Source organism: Diaporthe citri (assembly GCF_014595645.1).
Source record: "Diaporthe citri strain NFHF-8-4 chromosome Unknown scaffold_9, whole genome shotgun sequence".
NCBI lineage: Eukaryota > Fungi > Ascomycota > Sordariomycetes > Diaporthales > Diaporthaceae > Diaporthe > Diaporthe citri.
This window is the reverse complement of record NW_025064854.1, coordinates 2,520,479-2,535,788: the sequence shown is the minus strand read 5'-3', so window position 1 is coordinate 2,535,788 and position 15,310 is coordinate 2,520,479. Positions and strand designations below refer to the sequence as shown.

Sequence of the window (15,310 nt, the reverse complement as noted above, 5' to 3'; positions counted from 1 at the left end):
CCGCTCTAGGAGGCTCTAGTCTGTCGAACCCAAATTCTGCTCCCGGAGCTGTTCTATTCAAGGGTCAGTCTCGGGCCAGTCCAATTCACACGAAAACTTCTGAGAATGGTCACAAGAGCGTACTCGTATGCATTTGTCAATGCCATAGAATCACCCCTGTTAGGAATTTGCTGTTTCAGGTATTGATTGGGGGCTATGTGACCTTGCCAAGCGCATAGATACCTTACGCTGTAATATCAGTGTCACACATGACTGCCGGCGTATAGGGAAGATGCACGTTTGTCAAGTCTATCTGGGAGGAGTGAATTCTTGCTCCATTCAACTCTCGCTGGGGAACTGGTGGACGACCTGAACCGATGGCTGACCAAGTACGGGGTCCATGTCATAGAACAGCTGTCATAATCCAATGTCATTGTTCATATTTACTAAATGCAAACATGTTAAATTACGGTACGGCCATGGTAGCAGAGTTCTTCTGCAGCAAGCTTTCCAGGAAGTATGCTTTGAATGCCTAGATAGGGTCAAACAGGGGCGAAACCACCTAGGGACAAATGCAATCATGATTCATCTAGACATACCTGGAATGTGATTTCAAGCTGCCTCATGGCGACTATCGTAGTTGGTAATGAGTAAATAAGCGTGACTCGCAAGCCTGAAAGGAGGACAAGCTTAATGCCCTGACTCCACTCAAGTGACGATGATAATGCTATAAAAGCGCAACCAGCCTGTTAAAGTATTGCCAAGTAACTTCAATATTCACAGAGTTGAAGAAATGTGATTGTGAATGATCATATCTGTGAATGAAATGCTGATGCACTCTCTGCTGGTGTATCGCAATATAAAAGATCTGTGCCATTAGCAAAGCGACTTTATGGAGACTCTTCCCAAAACCTCCCATTATAACCCATTTCTATCTGATCCAGCCTTCTTCCAAAATCTCCATACTGATGGGCCCAGCAGACTGCTGATGCGGCGACACCTAACAAAGACGACTTCTGGAATCATTCCACCGGCCATGATGGCTTTTCCGAAATATTCTCAGCTCCCGCCAGAGCTTCGACTACAAGTGATCGAAGAAACCTTGGACTCTGCACCCTACATTGGTTGGCCCCGTCGAAACGAGCCACTGAAACACAACATTAGCCCATACGCCTGTGTTGACCAAGAGTGGAATCGGGCTGTCGAGCTGCGGCTTTTCAGGTGCATCAAAATTGGACCCGGAGCAGAGGAACTTGATGAACTTGGAGCCATCTGCAGCAGGCGATCGGGTCGCTTGAGCCGGATCACATTGAGATTCAGCGACTACATGCCGCCCACACCTGGCTACCACCGACGTCTGCATACCCTCTTCGCGCTCTTCGAAATCATGAAGAACTGGAATCATGGAGACAGGGAACAACCAGGTCTGGTCCAACTCAGACTGGACTTCGAATGCTTGGGACAAAATTTTTCAAGGGGACCTGAATACCCCTGTGACCTCGCCAGGTTTCCTGAAGTGCCTGTCATCGGAAGCATTCATGAACTAGTGCCTTCAAACGACAAGGTTCCCATACACCCGCGCGTTTTGGCTTCTCTCTACCAAAAGCTGCCAAACATTCACCACGCAAGTCTGACTTTGCCTTCGAAGCCCTCTGACTATGTCTCGACACAAGACGTCATCAGTGAGTGTACACCCCACACGAGGCGAATGGACATTTCTCTTCCATGAAACACAGATGGCTGTGATTTTACTGACCTTTCTAGATGCCATGGACTCACTACAGGTCCATAAGCCCAAACTGACCCATCTGGATCTCAGGGCTGGCTGTGTCTACGATTTGAATCCTCAGATATTCAGCCCAACGCTGTTGCCCATCATGGGATGTCTGAACACGTCGCCTTCCACATGGACTGACAGGCTTGTAAGCCTCAAAGTCCACCACACCATCGTCGTGCCGGAGTTTCTCCGGGAGGCCAGCAAGGCAATCTGGCCGAATTTGAAGACCATCGAATTGGTGGGGGTTATGGACGTCAGAGGTGATGGGACTCACCCGGCTTCCGCTGTTCAACGCGCTGTCGCAGAGGAGACCTGCAGCAGTATCATCGAGGCACTTGCCATGGTAGTGCCCAGCATGCCGAAGGCTACCACATTCCAGGTCAGGATGATCTTCAACAAAGAATTCAGCGAGGCTTTCAAGATCAGCATGCGTCTCGGCAATTTCGCAAGAACAGACAAAGCTGTCAAGATGCTGCCCTGTGGCGACAAGTTTGTGCCCGACTCGAACAATGGAGTGGCAAAAGCAGTCGGCATCTACCTTTCTGGACTCGATGCAACGAATTTGCAAGACGTTGTGCGGTGCCATCGTCGACAGGAGCTGGAGGTGTTCTCCTGCACTGAGGATGGGTACGATTTAGGGTCTCATCATCCTTGTGGGCAGTGGAACAGACAAACAGAGAGCTGGGACCCTATCTTCATGAACGACATGGACATCTTCATATATAAAATGGGCCAGTACTGGGAGTGGGAGGGATGAAGACAACGGCCGGCTCGGAAACCCCACCTGCGAACCTCTTGACCCTGCGTGGTGGACCAGCAAAGTCGCTGTGTGCACATTAACCAACTTGAAGGAACACACCAGAGACATGGGGACGATGATAGACACGGTGCTGGCAGAGCATGTCTCCAATGATGGGCCATCCGACAAACAAACTTGGGGGGGGGGGGCGGGAGCTGGAGCCATGACGAGGCCACAATGATTATCATGGACTTTTGAGTTCTTTTTTTGGAAGGGCTCATCACTGAGTCACAGACGGTCTGCGTCACGACTCGTCTGACCATACATAGCATTTTTAAAGAACGTTAGACTGAGATCCCAGCAGTTCCATCTATTGCATGTGCACAAAGCGAAGACGGCTCATCCAGAAGGAAACACACACAGTGACTACAGATGGGGAAAATTATGCTTGTAGATTTGAGGATATCTGTGGTGGAAGAGTAGGAAGATATTTCACAAATGAACGCTGGAAAGAGTGCGGTTATAATACTGATGCTTGTTGATGGAAAACGTGTTTGAGGACAGAGGTGTTGTTGACGTTCAGGGTCCAAGCGGCCTTAACTAGCCCCATGGGCCCAGCCCCATCATTGGCCAGCCAGCCGAGGCGCTAGCGCAGACCCCGGCCCCACCAAGCTTCGAGGCTTTTCGAAAATTTGGACCGGGAGCAGCTTCGCCCTTTTGCTAAGAAACAACACCACCACCACCGACGACAACCCAAGCATCATCTTGCGCGTACAAGTCAACTCGCGCCGAACGCATCCAACCTGCAAATCCCTCGATCAATTTCTCACGCAAAACCACATCTCCAAGATGCATCTGATGTGCAACGTCGACCCGGCCTCGGGCAAGCGCACCTACACCCTCAAGAAGGTCCTCGAGGGCAAGGTCACCAAGTCGGCGCACCCGGCGCGCTTCTCCCCCGACGACAAGTGGAGCAAGCACCGCAACCTGCTGCGCAAGAGATTCGGCCGCCTGCCCCAGGGTCTTTAAGCCCGTCCTCGCGAATGCGCTGTTGCCGTTTCGCTGGGAGGAGCTACGTCGGTGGGCCAATGCAGAATTCAGTGGATGCGAAAGCAAGAGCAGGGAAACGATCGAACACATCGAGGCGGACGGATAAGAAAACACCACTGGGCATGCCCTGGGCATGAAGATTGCCCGTGGAGCTGTCAGCGTACCGCGCTATCGAAACACACAGCACAGGTTGGAATGACCAGTCGATACCGACAAGTTGGGCAGGGAAACGCCTCCGACAGGCGAGGTGAAGGACCTAGAGCGGTGGGACATCGGGCAATCAAGGCAGAAATGTTCTGAGCATTGCAAGGCCTGGCATCGACATCAGTTCAAGGCGGAGTTGGGGATCAGGGAGGCGTTGGTGCGTAGCAAAATTTTGCTTCATTTACAGGCCAGGAAAATGGAACTGGATAAGGATCTCTGCAAAAGCTGCACTTTTGTTCGTCTTTTTGGCATCACTTCTATAACAAACCCGGAGCCCCGTGAGTGGTCCGCCTAAGGCCACGCCGAAATATGGTGTTGTAGGAATATCAATCCAAGCAATTCTCAACCGCCAGCCTGGTCATATCCCATTCAGCGCCTCTTCTTTGCGTTGACGTTCCTGCCCGCGCCAACCTTGATCCGCCCATGCCCACCAGTCCTCTCGCCAGTAACCAGGTTCGGCAGGTAATCCTCGTCCATGAGGTCCCTCTGGCGCTGCCTGCGGTCCTCGTCGGCGCGGCGCTGGTACTCGCGCTGGTCCTCGGCCAGGATGAGGTCCTTGCCCCAGTGGCCCTTGCCGCCGCCCTGCACGCCCGCCATCTTGCCGTTGGCCGTGCCGTGCACCGGCTTTGGGATGCTGTAGACGTTTCCGCGCTTGTTGTACTGGAAGTTGCGCTTGAGGTGCAGCTGCATCTTGCCCGAGCTGTCGGTGCTGCAGCTCGTCCGCGTCAGCGTCGCCTGCCCGCACTTGGGGCAGAACTGCTTGTCCATCTGCCGCGTCACGTTGAAGCACCCGTAGCAGCGCAGGACCCACGTCTTGAGCTTCTTGATGCGGCTGAGGTTCGAGGGGGAGACGAGGCTGGTGCGATATGTCAGTCAGTGTTCATTCATGCAATGTGCACTGGTCCGAGGGATCCACATACAAGAGGTTTATCCGCAATGCCACGTTTTGCATGGCAAAGTCGGAGGTGAGCAGGGCGGCTTGCAGAGTTGTCTCAATCATTTCAGAGGGCGTAGAAACTTGAGAGTCTTCTGCTTGCTTTTTTTTCAAGTTGGAAGGTGTTATCCAGCCGTCGCTGTCGTCGTCGGAAGCTTCTGGTTCGGCATCATCCGCCTCCTGCGCGGCCTCTGGCTGAACTTGGTCTTTGACAACCTCGCCTGCAGCCACCTTTTCATTCTTCTCGGGGCTGGCGCTCTCTTCAGTTGCGCTTTCCTCTGCGGTAGGCTCGCTTGCTGGCTGAGCAGCGGGCACCTGAGGCTCTGCTTGGACCGGTGTTTCAGTGACCTGCTGTTCGGCCGCTGGAGCCAGTGTCTTTGCTTGATCTCCAAGTCTCAACTCTTCCAGTTTTGATTCAACCTCCCCCTCGTTTGACCCTTTCTTCTCTGAGGCAGGCTCCCCTTGCGCTGGAGGCTTGCCGTTGAGGCCCTTCTGGGTGGGGTTATTCCGTATCCTCCAATCTCCGCCATTCCGCTCTATCTCTAGTTCGTAGCACAGAGCCAATAGATGTATATCAGGCTTGCTCATAACCTCAAGGTCTCCCGTCCGTCTTGAAAAGTCCGTGATGAACTTGATCGATTGGGGACGCGGGCTTCGCAGCTTCAGGAACGGGAGGAGGGTCGTCTGAACTCGGGCTCGAGTAGCTTCATCCTATGCACGTTGTTAGTTTTACAGTCCGATAAAGAATTGATCGCCGTATGGAATTGGCGAGGAAAGTTTACCTTGATCTCGCTAAGAACAGAGGGAATGGTGTAGATTTCTTCGGCCTCCGATATGAGGGTGGAGAGTGCTGGCTCGTTCTTGATGAGAGGGCCGGTATCGACGACCAGGCTGTGGATGCGCTTCTGGCCCTGAGCCGCGGCGCTTTGCTCTGCCGTCATATTGGATGTTCTCCTCCAAAAGCAATACCCTCGATGAAAGGTGATTCAATGCTTGCGAAGTGGTTTGGTCTGTCGGCTTTGGGGTCGCTTCTCTGTGGTATGAGGTTCGGAAATTTCGCCGGTAGAACGATTCGGGCTTTATGAGTCTGATCGGTTCAATATGCACTGGTCGAGAGGTAGCTTGAAATTGAACGGTAGAGCCAGGAGATATGTGTTGATCGCAGCATTTGAAGGGCGAGTCGTTGCGATGGATTTGAGCAATCTGAACCCCCACCATCAGAAAAATCCTTATCGATAAAGCTTTAGCATGCTCCGCATCTGGCAGGCGGTGAGTCAGGCACTCTTTCCGCTTACTAAGCGACAGCCGGCTCAACCCGATCGAATCCAAGGTTGGCTTGACTGGTTCTTGTTTCCCAAGCCTCCAGATGCCCAGAGCTTGGTGAACCTAATACCTAACACTTTGGGTCGTTTCGCTGTTGCTTGGCACGACCATCACCCGTCGAATGTCCGTTTTCATCTGTTCATCATCGCTCCAATTTCACGTTGGTCTTATTCTCATCTCATGGCATTGACGATTACCATTCTGTCGACCGACCGACGTCACTAAACTTCAGTCACGCGGATTTGTAATCAGACCGCACCGTTACGGTTGCTGGACGCCAAGGACCCCGGTGGAAGCACAAGGTGGCTTGGCCCATTCGCCACTTTGTGCTGCTTCGATTCCTATCCATGCCCGCACCAAATGCGCTCAAATTCCTTGTTACCAACGTCTTACAAATTGTCCAGAGTCCTCTCAGTGCTACTCCGGCTCCAGGCGTCTTCCCACGTGGAATAGGAAATGATACTATCCAGAAGCACACTTGAGGTCGCAATAAGCATGGCTCTGGGATGGTACTCTCTCGATACCTGAAGACCAAAACGCATCCTTTCCGGTCCTAGCATCCCAGCAACCAACGCACCTAACCCATCACGAAAACAACCCCCGCGTTTGAGAGGCATGTCGACGTTCTAAGTGACAGCCCTATCGATGGCGCTGGATGAGCTCGATGGTGTTCACGGCTCGACATTGGTCGGGACACTTTAATTAACTCCATCCGATCCATTCAATTTAACCTTAATGTAGGTAATGCCGTTCACACCGCCCGGAAATCGCAACAAAAAGATTGGACATCGGGCCCAACAGGACACCGCTGGGTAATCATCGTCTGAAGTGCTGGGACGATGACGTGCGGGCGGACGCCGCAACTTCTCCGACGCCCGCCCACACGGGATTGCCTGCCCTGGAACGATATCGCTGATAGATGTGCATGTGAATGCCACGGCGGTTCGTCTTGGGTGTTTCCAATCCTTCTGAGAGCCGTCGATCAGGACGCGGCCACTTATTCAAGATACCCTACCTTAGTCATTTTTTGATGGACAACAAAGTGTTTCGGCTCTGCTGCTCCCACGTCTCGTCAGCTGTGCGGCCCGACCCTGTTTTTGTTTGGAAATGTCTTTGATCGGGCGCCAGAACTGGGCGGAGTCCGTACTTCCGCGTCTGCATCATCACAGGCATCATCACAGGTGCACTCACCCGCCTTGACTCGATTCCAGACCCCCAAGTCTCATTGATACGGGGACAAGACGGACGGACTTTGTCAGTGTTGCAGTGCCCTTGCGCCCTTCAGGAGAAGCTCACAGTCGATCGGTTTGCGTGAGGGCTTCGTCGTTCGCCATGGTGATAATTGGCCGGAGCGTGCAATTTCTTTTGCCTCAACACCACGTTGACAGAGTGTGATGCACCTCTTTTCATATTTGTACTGATGATTATTGGCTCCAGCGGATTGTTCATGGGTTGCGTTGCTTTTTGGCAGGAGGCAAGGCCTTTTTTTTGATGAACTTTGGCAGGCGGTATTGCGACGTTGAGGTGGCAATCTGTCAGTGCACCACATGCGTAGCAATGACAAGTGCACAAGTGCGTGGTATAGTTCACATGGCCTCCTCAGCCTGCATTTGACCCTGCCGGTTCACCTAATGACCCCTGTTCACCTGAAGAACTGTGTACTACTACATTGCCGTTCCCAAGGCAGCTACATGTTCTTTTGGGACATGATTGACGTACTAGCAAGGGCCCTAGACACAGCCCTGTACTTCTTGGCAGCGTAATTACGCGTTAGACCTCGTGATGAGCTTGATATATCGCGTCAGGGTGGGGAGTGACCTTGATGATCTGATACTTGTCCTCGAACGCGTTGTCCTTTCTGTTTTATACCGTGTATCATCAAGGGGCTTGATTCGCGGCATCAAGGAAGTGTCAAGGTCTTGTTTAAAGTGGCCAATAGGGTTGTTTGGAGATTTAAAGGCACCCTGCAGGAGAAGATGAAAGGAAGATTATGACATATTGTCCCGAAACTTTATTTCGCTGCAAAGACTGGCAAGGATCTGAGATACCCGAAACAATGCAAGGTAGGCCTCGAAAGATGGACGGTGTGAACAGAGTCGTTCATTGGATACCCCCACCGGGATGGACGGAGATACCAATTCGGGGTTTGAGTCGGTGTCAGCCCTGGGGAAAAAGAGTGAGGGAACAGGGGATGGAGAGGAACAGGCACGTGGAAGGTTGCCTGCCAAGACCGCAAGGTATACTCCAACTTCGTCCTGCCCTATGCAGATATCACGCTCAGATGGTCTGGGCACCGTGTCTGTTACAGTATAGTCTTCATCTACACAGGGGCAGACAAATGCAATCTGAACAACAACCTTGGAATGTCACTCACTCGGGTCACTCACGATCACCGATCATCCTATCCAGGAGTACAGCGGCAATCACCCATCGTCCGATACACAGGATAATATTTGTCTTTGTACTATCACCCCAGATGACCGGCTCAACGCTGCAGCACTATATTGCAAAAATTTCTAGTCCATCGGCAAAGACTGGCAATCGTGTGAAGCTAATTCTAGGACTGTGCCACCTACCGAACCTCCGCGCTGCGTTAGGTCCCGCACGGAGAGACCGTTGATGTGACTTGATGTGACGGCTCATATTGCAAGACAGTGCTACAAAGGTGATGCCCGATCAATATGACTAGCCAGCCGCCCTGGACAAAGGCACACCGACCGGGCGGGCCCTGCCAGGCGGCGAGGCTACGGCCCGCATCCTTGCCTCTGCCGCCAAGACCTCTAGACCGACAGCACAATCGCCGGATCCATCAAGTCCCGGGACATGTCCCCTTGTCGGTGCCATCCCACACGGAGTCCTTCAGCCTAGCTACCCCAGCTACTGCGAAGTCGACGAGGTACCCTCGCATGTGTCCTCACTCCAGTGTCACCTCCCACCTCTCACTGGCCGAGGACGAGGGTAGCACAGGAGCAACAATCTACTAGTCAATGCTTCTTGGCGCCCCACCCCTGGGCCCTGATCGACGTCTTGTCTCTGAGGACTGTGATCTTGTCCTAGTATCACCACGACGCTCGATCTGAGTGATGACCTCGAGCTCCAAACGGGCGACCGAGGGTTATGGGGGCTCCACTGGCGCCTGGCTTGTTTTAGCAAGTCGATCCGCCGAGCTTTGTGCCTCTCCCGTTGTCCTGGGCCATGCTGCAGTACAGTATCATGTGCTGGCCTCGTGCTGGGTGTCCATGTACTCGAGCCATGAGGCAAACGGCGATGTTCCAGGCCCACCCACCGGGAAGGGATGTGGGATAGATCTAGCAGCTCCCCATAGTCGACAATCTCGCGTTATTTTCGGTATTGGTCTCGTAAATACCATGGCGACCTTTACCGCAGGAACAAAACCACCTTCGTCCCTCTCGAATCTGCCTATCCCTCCTCCACCTTGTTGCTGTTGGGCTACCACCGTAATCTGTGCGATACTGGCCGAAATCATCTCACTCGCTCACAAGACGTTGCATAAGTGCCAGACGGCGTCATTTTCGAGGGTCATCACCTGCTCTGAGCCCCCTTTCATCTCGAAGCCTTGCACGGCCCTCGCCACACTCCTTCGTTTATACGACGTTGCACAGACTTGCAACTGCAACTACAAGCTTTACATGGGACCAAGGTACGCAAGAAGCTGGTGACATCCGTCGGTTAGGGGCTACGACTGACCGGACACAAGGTTCACGAACGCGAGCTTGACAGACCTCGACATGCCGGTTTAGGTCAGCCTGCGAACGTCACCTACACACCACACACGAGATCTTTCAGTTTGCTCGGTCACACGGAGACAGGGACTCCTCCTATGTGGCCAACAGTCTTGACGACTATATTACGTGCCTTGTGCTCTGAGAGACTTGATGTTTTCTCACAATTGTTGACTCGTGCTCCCTCTTTTCAAACTACTGGAAATCTGTCTTGATACCCACGCTCTTTTACTGTTTTAAACTTTGTTTACCTAGACGAGATGTCTTCCGAAGAATTGGGAGGCTCAGAGCCCATGGCTCAGAGTCTTTCGTCAATCCCCGAGTCTCCTCGCTTACGGGAGTCATGGGAGTCTCTTCAGAAACTGTCCCGCTCACTGGAGCAGGGCCTTGGTCCAGAGGCAACGCTCGACCTGATCCGGCATCACTCGAAGCTCAGCCGCTCGTCTCGCAGCGACAACCCGTTCGCAGACCCCAACAACTCTGCGGACCTCATAGAGCACACGGCAAACCAGATCAAGCAGACATACAAGTCCATGGCTGATTTCATCCCGGACAAGCCAGAAGCAGCTCTGCGCGTCCTTAGCGTTGACAGATACATCTGTCATGACTACCTCAAGGAGCTTGTGAGCGGGTTCTCTCTTCCGCTAGACAGCCCAGGCCCGCGCAAGCCAGTCGTTTCTATTGCGTTGCCCAATGGCCCACTGTTGGCCGCCATGTGCATGGCTGTCACCACCCATTACATCGCTTCTCCGGTAAACCCGGCTGCGGGAGCGGAGCAATTCCAAGCAGATGTGCTCCAGGCGGGAGCCAAGTGCATCCTGACGACCAAGGAGGACTTTCAAAAACTTGGGCTAGACGGAGCATGGATCGCAGAAAACAACCTCCTGGTACTACTAGTCAACCTTGATGAGGACATGAAAATTGCCATCACATCTCCTGACGGAAAGCAAATTACGGCCGAAGACCCTACACCGCCAAATGGGCCAGATGATGTTGCCCTGATCTTGTTCACTAGTGGAACATCGGGCAAGAAGAAGGTTGTCCCAATAACAACGCACAGTATCGTTGCCGGCGTTGCATTTGTCATTGAGTCCTGGGCTTTGACTGTGCAGGATGTTTGCTTGAATATGATGCCTCTTTATCATGTGTAAGTCATCACCCAACTCTTACACCTCACCGCTCTCAACCCATACTAACATTCAATAGTGGTGGACTAATCCGCAACATATTCGCACCGGTCTTTTCCGGCGGCTCAACCGTCTGCTGCCCGGCGTTCGACCCGAACTGCTTTTGGGATGTCGTCGAGACAGGGCTGCCCACGTGGTATTATGCTTCGCCATCAATGCATTCCCTGATCCTTGCCGAGTCGGCGCAGCGGCTCCAGGCCCTGGCCAATGCCGAGATCCGGCTCGTATGCAACGCCGCCGGCGGTCTCCTGCCGTCCCTGGCAACCCAGATCCGCGATACGTTCGACTGCGTCGTCCTGCCGAGCTACGGGATGACCGAGTGCATGCCCATCTCCACGCCGCCCGTCGACTACAAACTCGACCGCCCCGGCACGTCGGGTATAACTGCTGGGCCGGAGATGAAGATCCTCGACCAGGACTTTGTCATTGTGCCCTCGGGAAAAATTGGCCGGATTTGTGTCCGCGGTGCGCCGTTGTTCCCGGGCTATCTCCAGCCTGACGGGACAATTGACACCTCTGCACTCAACGAGGATGGCTGGTTCGACACGGGCGATCTGGGCTACATGGACGACGACGGTTACCTGTACATCACAGGGCGCAGCAAGGAGGTCATCAACCGCGGCGGCGAGCTGATCTCGCCATTCGAGGTTGAGAATGCCATCGTCGCAGCCTCGCTCAAGTCCGACTCTCCGCTGTACGGCCGTGTCAATCAGGCGCTTGCCTTTGCCGTCCCGCACGATGTGCTGCAGGAGGTAGTCGGCGTGGTCCTGGTGACTCCTGAGAAAGTGCCTCGTGCCGACCTCAAGCTGCTCCAGAGCGCCCTGAAGTCGAGCCTCCAGTCGGTGAAGTGGCCCACTCTGGTTGTCTACATGGAAGATCTCCCGAAGCGGAACAACAAGGTCATGCGCATCAAGCTTGCCGAGCGACTGTCTCTACCCAATATCACAGATGACTGGCCATACCTGAGCAGACACTGGGAAGGGGTCTGTCCCGCGCCTGATACGGAACTCTCCACTCCGATCAAGTGTACCCCTTGCGCCGTCGACCTGGACCTCCTATTCAAGGAGCTCACCAGCATAATCCCGTCGGAAAGTGCATTCTGTCTGCGAGAAACTCCTTTGGACAAGACGCTGCACGTTGTTCTCGCGCCATCGACGCCGGAGACGCCGCCTGTGCATGCTAGTCTGCCTGGTTATTTGAAAGAGAGGCTTCACGCGAATATTGCCGGATACATGATACCCCAAAAGATACAAATACTGCCGACACCCCTTCCTCAGGATGATGACGGGAATGTCGACGATGATGCTTTGCAGAAACTCCTTGACGAGCTTGAAGCATCCGCCTCTGTTATGGAGGGAGAGTACTCGATCATTGGCGCAGTTACCAAGGCATTTGCATCCGTGCTGGGCTTGAGTGCCAGTGACATCTCTCCAGGTGGAGACTTTTTTGACTTGGGTGGTGACTCTCTGAGAGCTGGTCGTCTGCTGTCCGTGCTGCGAGCAGAGTTCAACGTCCACATCCCGATCGACGCAATTTTCCAGAACAGCACGCCAGACGCCATGTCGGCTGACATACGGCAGCGGTTGCCTGACAACTGGGATGCGTCAACGCAACACTCGAAAGAGGAAGATTTCATTGCCGAAGGATGCGAGGAGACATACTCTTCCAAGCGCCCTCTGCTCATGGCACTGCAGCTCCTCCCCATGGTTGTCATCTACCCGATCCGCCGCGCAGTACAGTGGACCATCTTCATGGTCTTCATGGCAACAACACAACACTGGCGCACCACGCAGTACGTCCCAGGGCGTCTCTTCAACCTGACGCTCGCGATCCTCGTCGCCCGCATCGCCACAAAGGCCGTCGCGCCGTGGTTCGGCATCGCGGCCAAGTGGCTCATCATCGGGCGCTACAAGGAGGGAACGTACCCGATGTGGGGCTCGTACCACACGAGGTGGTGGCTCGTCCAGAAGATCGTCGACATCTGCGGCCACGGGCTCTTCGCGCAGACCAACTTCACCAACGTGCTGTACCTGCGGCTCATGGGCGCCAAGATCGGGGCCGGGGTCAAGCTCAAGGGCGTCCAGACGGGCGAGTGGGACCTCATCCACATCGACGACGGCGCCGTGCTCGAGAACTGCACCGTCAGGCCGTTCGCGGGCGAGCGCAATACTACTATGTATCTCGGGAGGATCCGCATCGGCCGCAACGCCTGCGTGGGCATGAAGTCCATCGTCGCGCCCGGCACGTCCGTCCCGGACGACGCGTGCATCGGGCCCAACAGCTCCAGCTGGGAGGTCGAGGACGCCGCGGACGAGGCCAACCGTGATCTTCTTGTTAGCAAGATCCCGGGTGTACACTGGGTTCTCGAATGGCTCATCACGAGGCCGCTGGTCATCGCCGCTTGGATCGTCAGCCTGATGCCGTGGTACGCTGGTCTGGTCGGCCTCGTGATCTCAGAGCCCGTCAACACGAACAACCCTCTGTTCAGCATCCTCATGTGGTTTGCCGCGACGCACAGGGTGGGCTTTCACTACCTCGCCCTCGTGCTGAGGGTTTCATTAAGCCCGTTCGTCCTGTTCGGCTTCACTCTCGTCGTCAAATGGTTCCTCGACGTGATGTTTGGCATCATGCAGCCCGGCCCCGTCAAGGTGAGGAGTGAGATGCAGAAGTGGAGGATGAACGTAATGAAGAGCCTGTTTGGCGCCAAGAGGCTGCACGAGATGACGGAGCTCACCGGGCAGCACTACGAGTACACGTCCATCGCGCTGCGAATGCTTGGTGCCCGGGTCGGACGCCGGGTCTACTGGCCTGGCACAGGGCCTTCTATCGGTGACTACCACCTGCTGAACATTGGCAACGACGTCGTCTTTGGGTCTCGTGCAAACCTCGTAACGTCCGATGGTCTGGGTTCCGAGCCCGTCAAGATCGAGGACCGCGCCATGATCGCCGATCGAGTCACCCTGCTGCCGGGCGTGGTCGTCGGCGAGAAGACCACCATGGGATCAGGTGCGCTCGCAAAGAGGAACGGGTACTACTCTAACGGCAGTACATACGTCGGTTCCAAGAAGGGAGACGCAGTGTGTCTCAGCACCGGAACGACTCCTACTGTCTCCCGCAAGGGAAGCCGGGGCCTAGATTCACTCAACTTCGCGTCTGATGCAAACCTCGACAAGAAGCAAAACGTTGAGGTCATCACCAGTATATCGTCCATCGACACAAAGGCCAAAGACAACACCAGCGGGCTAGACCCCGAGGACACATCCCCCTTCGGCCGCGCCTTCTACCTCAAGCAAGCCCCATACAAGGTCTACGGCCTAGGCACGATCGTCTTCTACAGCGCCGCGACGACAATCTTCACCGCCCTCTACTGGAACGTCCCCTCCATCTCCTCGATCCAGATCGTCGCCCTCATCTTCCGCGACCAGCACCACATCCTCGGCCGCGAGCGCTGGTTCGACGCGCCCGTCATGTTCCTCCTCTTCTTCGCCTTCATCGCCGTCCTGACCGCGGCCCAGACGGTACTCGCCACCGCCGCCGTCGTCGGCGCCAAGTGGCTGCTCCTCGGCCGCAGGCTGCCGGGAAACTACGACTGGGACAAGTCGCCCTACTGCCAGAGCTGGCAGCTGTACCTCACCATCGAGAAGCTGCGCCGGTACTGCTTCCGCGGGCACGGCATCCTCGGCATGCTGACTGGGACGCACTGGCTGGTCTTGTACTTCCGCGCCCTGGGCGGGACCATCGGGGATGACTGCGCGCTGTTTGCGAACGGCAGGCCCAGTCTGATGTTCACCGAGCCCGACCTCGTCACGATCGGCGACCGCACGGTCGTCGATGACGCGAGCGTGGTGGCGCACATCAACACCAGGGGCAAGTTCGACCTCAACAGGCTGGAGATCGGTGAGCGATGTGTGCTGCGGTCGGGCTCGAGGCTCCTGAGCGGCGCCATGATGCGGGACGACTCGGCACTGCTCGAGCACACCCTTGTCATGGGCGGCGATGTGGTCGAGAAGGGCTGGACGATGCAGGGGTGGCCGGCCAGTAGGTTCCAGGGACGGCGGGTACAGCCAACATCCACGGGTGCAACGGAAGAGCACAGGGAAAGTGTGAACATGGTCAACACCGCTACAACTAGCAGCACGGACCTGTTCAATGTGCCACCTGAGAAGATGGCATAATCTTCTTCAGGCATTGCAAAGATTCTATAAAGGGTTTCCGGGCAGGCAGCTTGGATGAGGCTGGGTAATCCTTCTCGCCGGTCTTTACTGTTCAGTGTTCACTTCTCTGTACTAGTATCTCTACGGCATGGACGGATGGGAGTTTCGGGGCTGGATGCTGATAATTTGGGCATGGGCACTAGTCCATGCTGCGTCCAGC

The 15,310-nt window shown here is 54.8% G+C and overlaps 3 protein-coding genes across 3 annotated transcripts; 2 read left to right on the top strand and 1 right to left on the bottom strand.

Moving 5' to 3' along the window:
- Window positions 1–1,018: 1,018 nt before the first annotated feature.
- INS49_015789 (uncharacterized protein) lies at window positions 1,019–3,524 on the top strand (the record flags this gene model as incomplete). Its single annotated transcript, XM_043176467.1, has 3 exons — window positions 1,019–1,661; window positions 1,744–2,383; window positions 3,221–3,524. The coding sequence occupies 3 exons, from the start codon at window positions 1,019–1,021 to the stop codon at window positions 3,522–3,524; spliced, it is 1,587 nt and encodes a 528-aa protein (XP_043019922.1).
- Window positions 3,525–4,118: 594 nt separating this feature from the next.
- INS49_015788 (uncharacterized protein) lies at window positions 4,119–5,624 on the bottom strand (the record flags this gene model as incomplete). The annotated part of the gene is made up of 3 exons (XM_043176466.1): window positions 4,119–4,605; window positions 4,670–5,394; window positions 5,466–5,624. 3 exons carry the CDS (start codon window positions 5,622–5,624, stop codon window positions 4,119–4,121), a joined length of 1,371 nt encoding a protein of 456 aa, XP_043019921.1.
- A 4,385-nt stretch (window positions 5,625–10,009) lies between these two features.
- Window positions 10,010–15,111, top strand: INS49_015787 (uncharacterized protein; the record flags this gene model as incomplete). The annotated part of the gene is made up of 2 exons (XM_043176465.1): window positions 10,010–10,896; window positions 10,956–15,111. The coding sequence occupies 2 exons, from the start codon at window positions 10,010–10,012 to the stop codon at window positions 15,109–15,111; spliced, it is 5,043 nt and encodes a 1,680-aa protein (XP_043019920.1).
- Window positions 15,112–15,310: the final 199 nt, after the last annotated feature.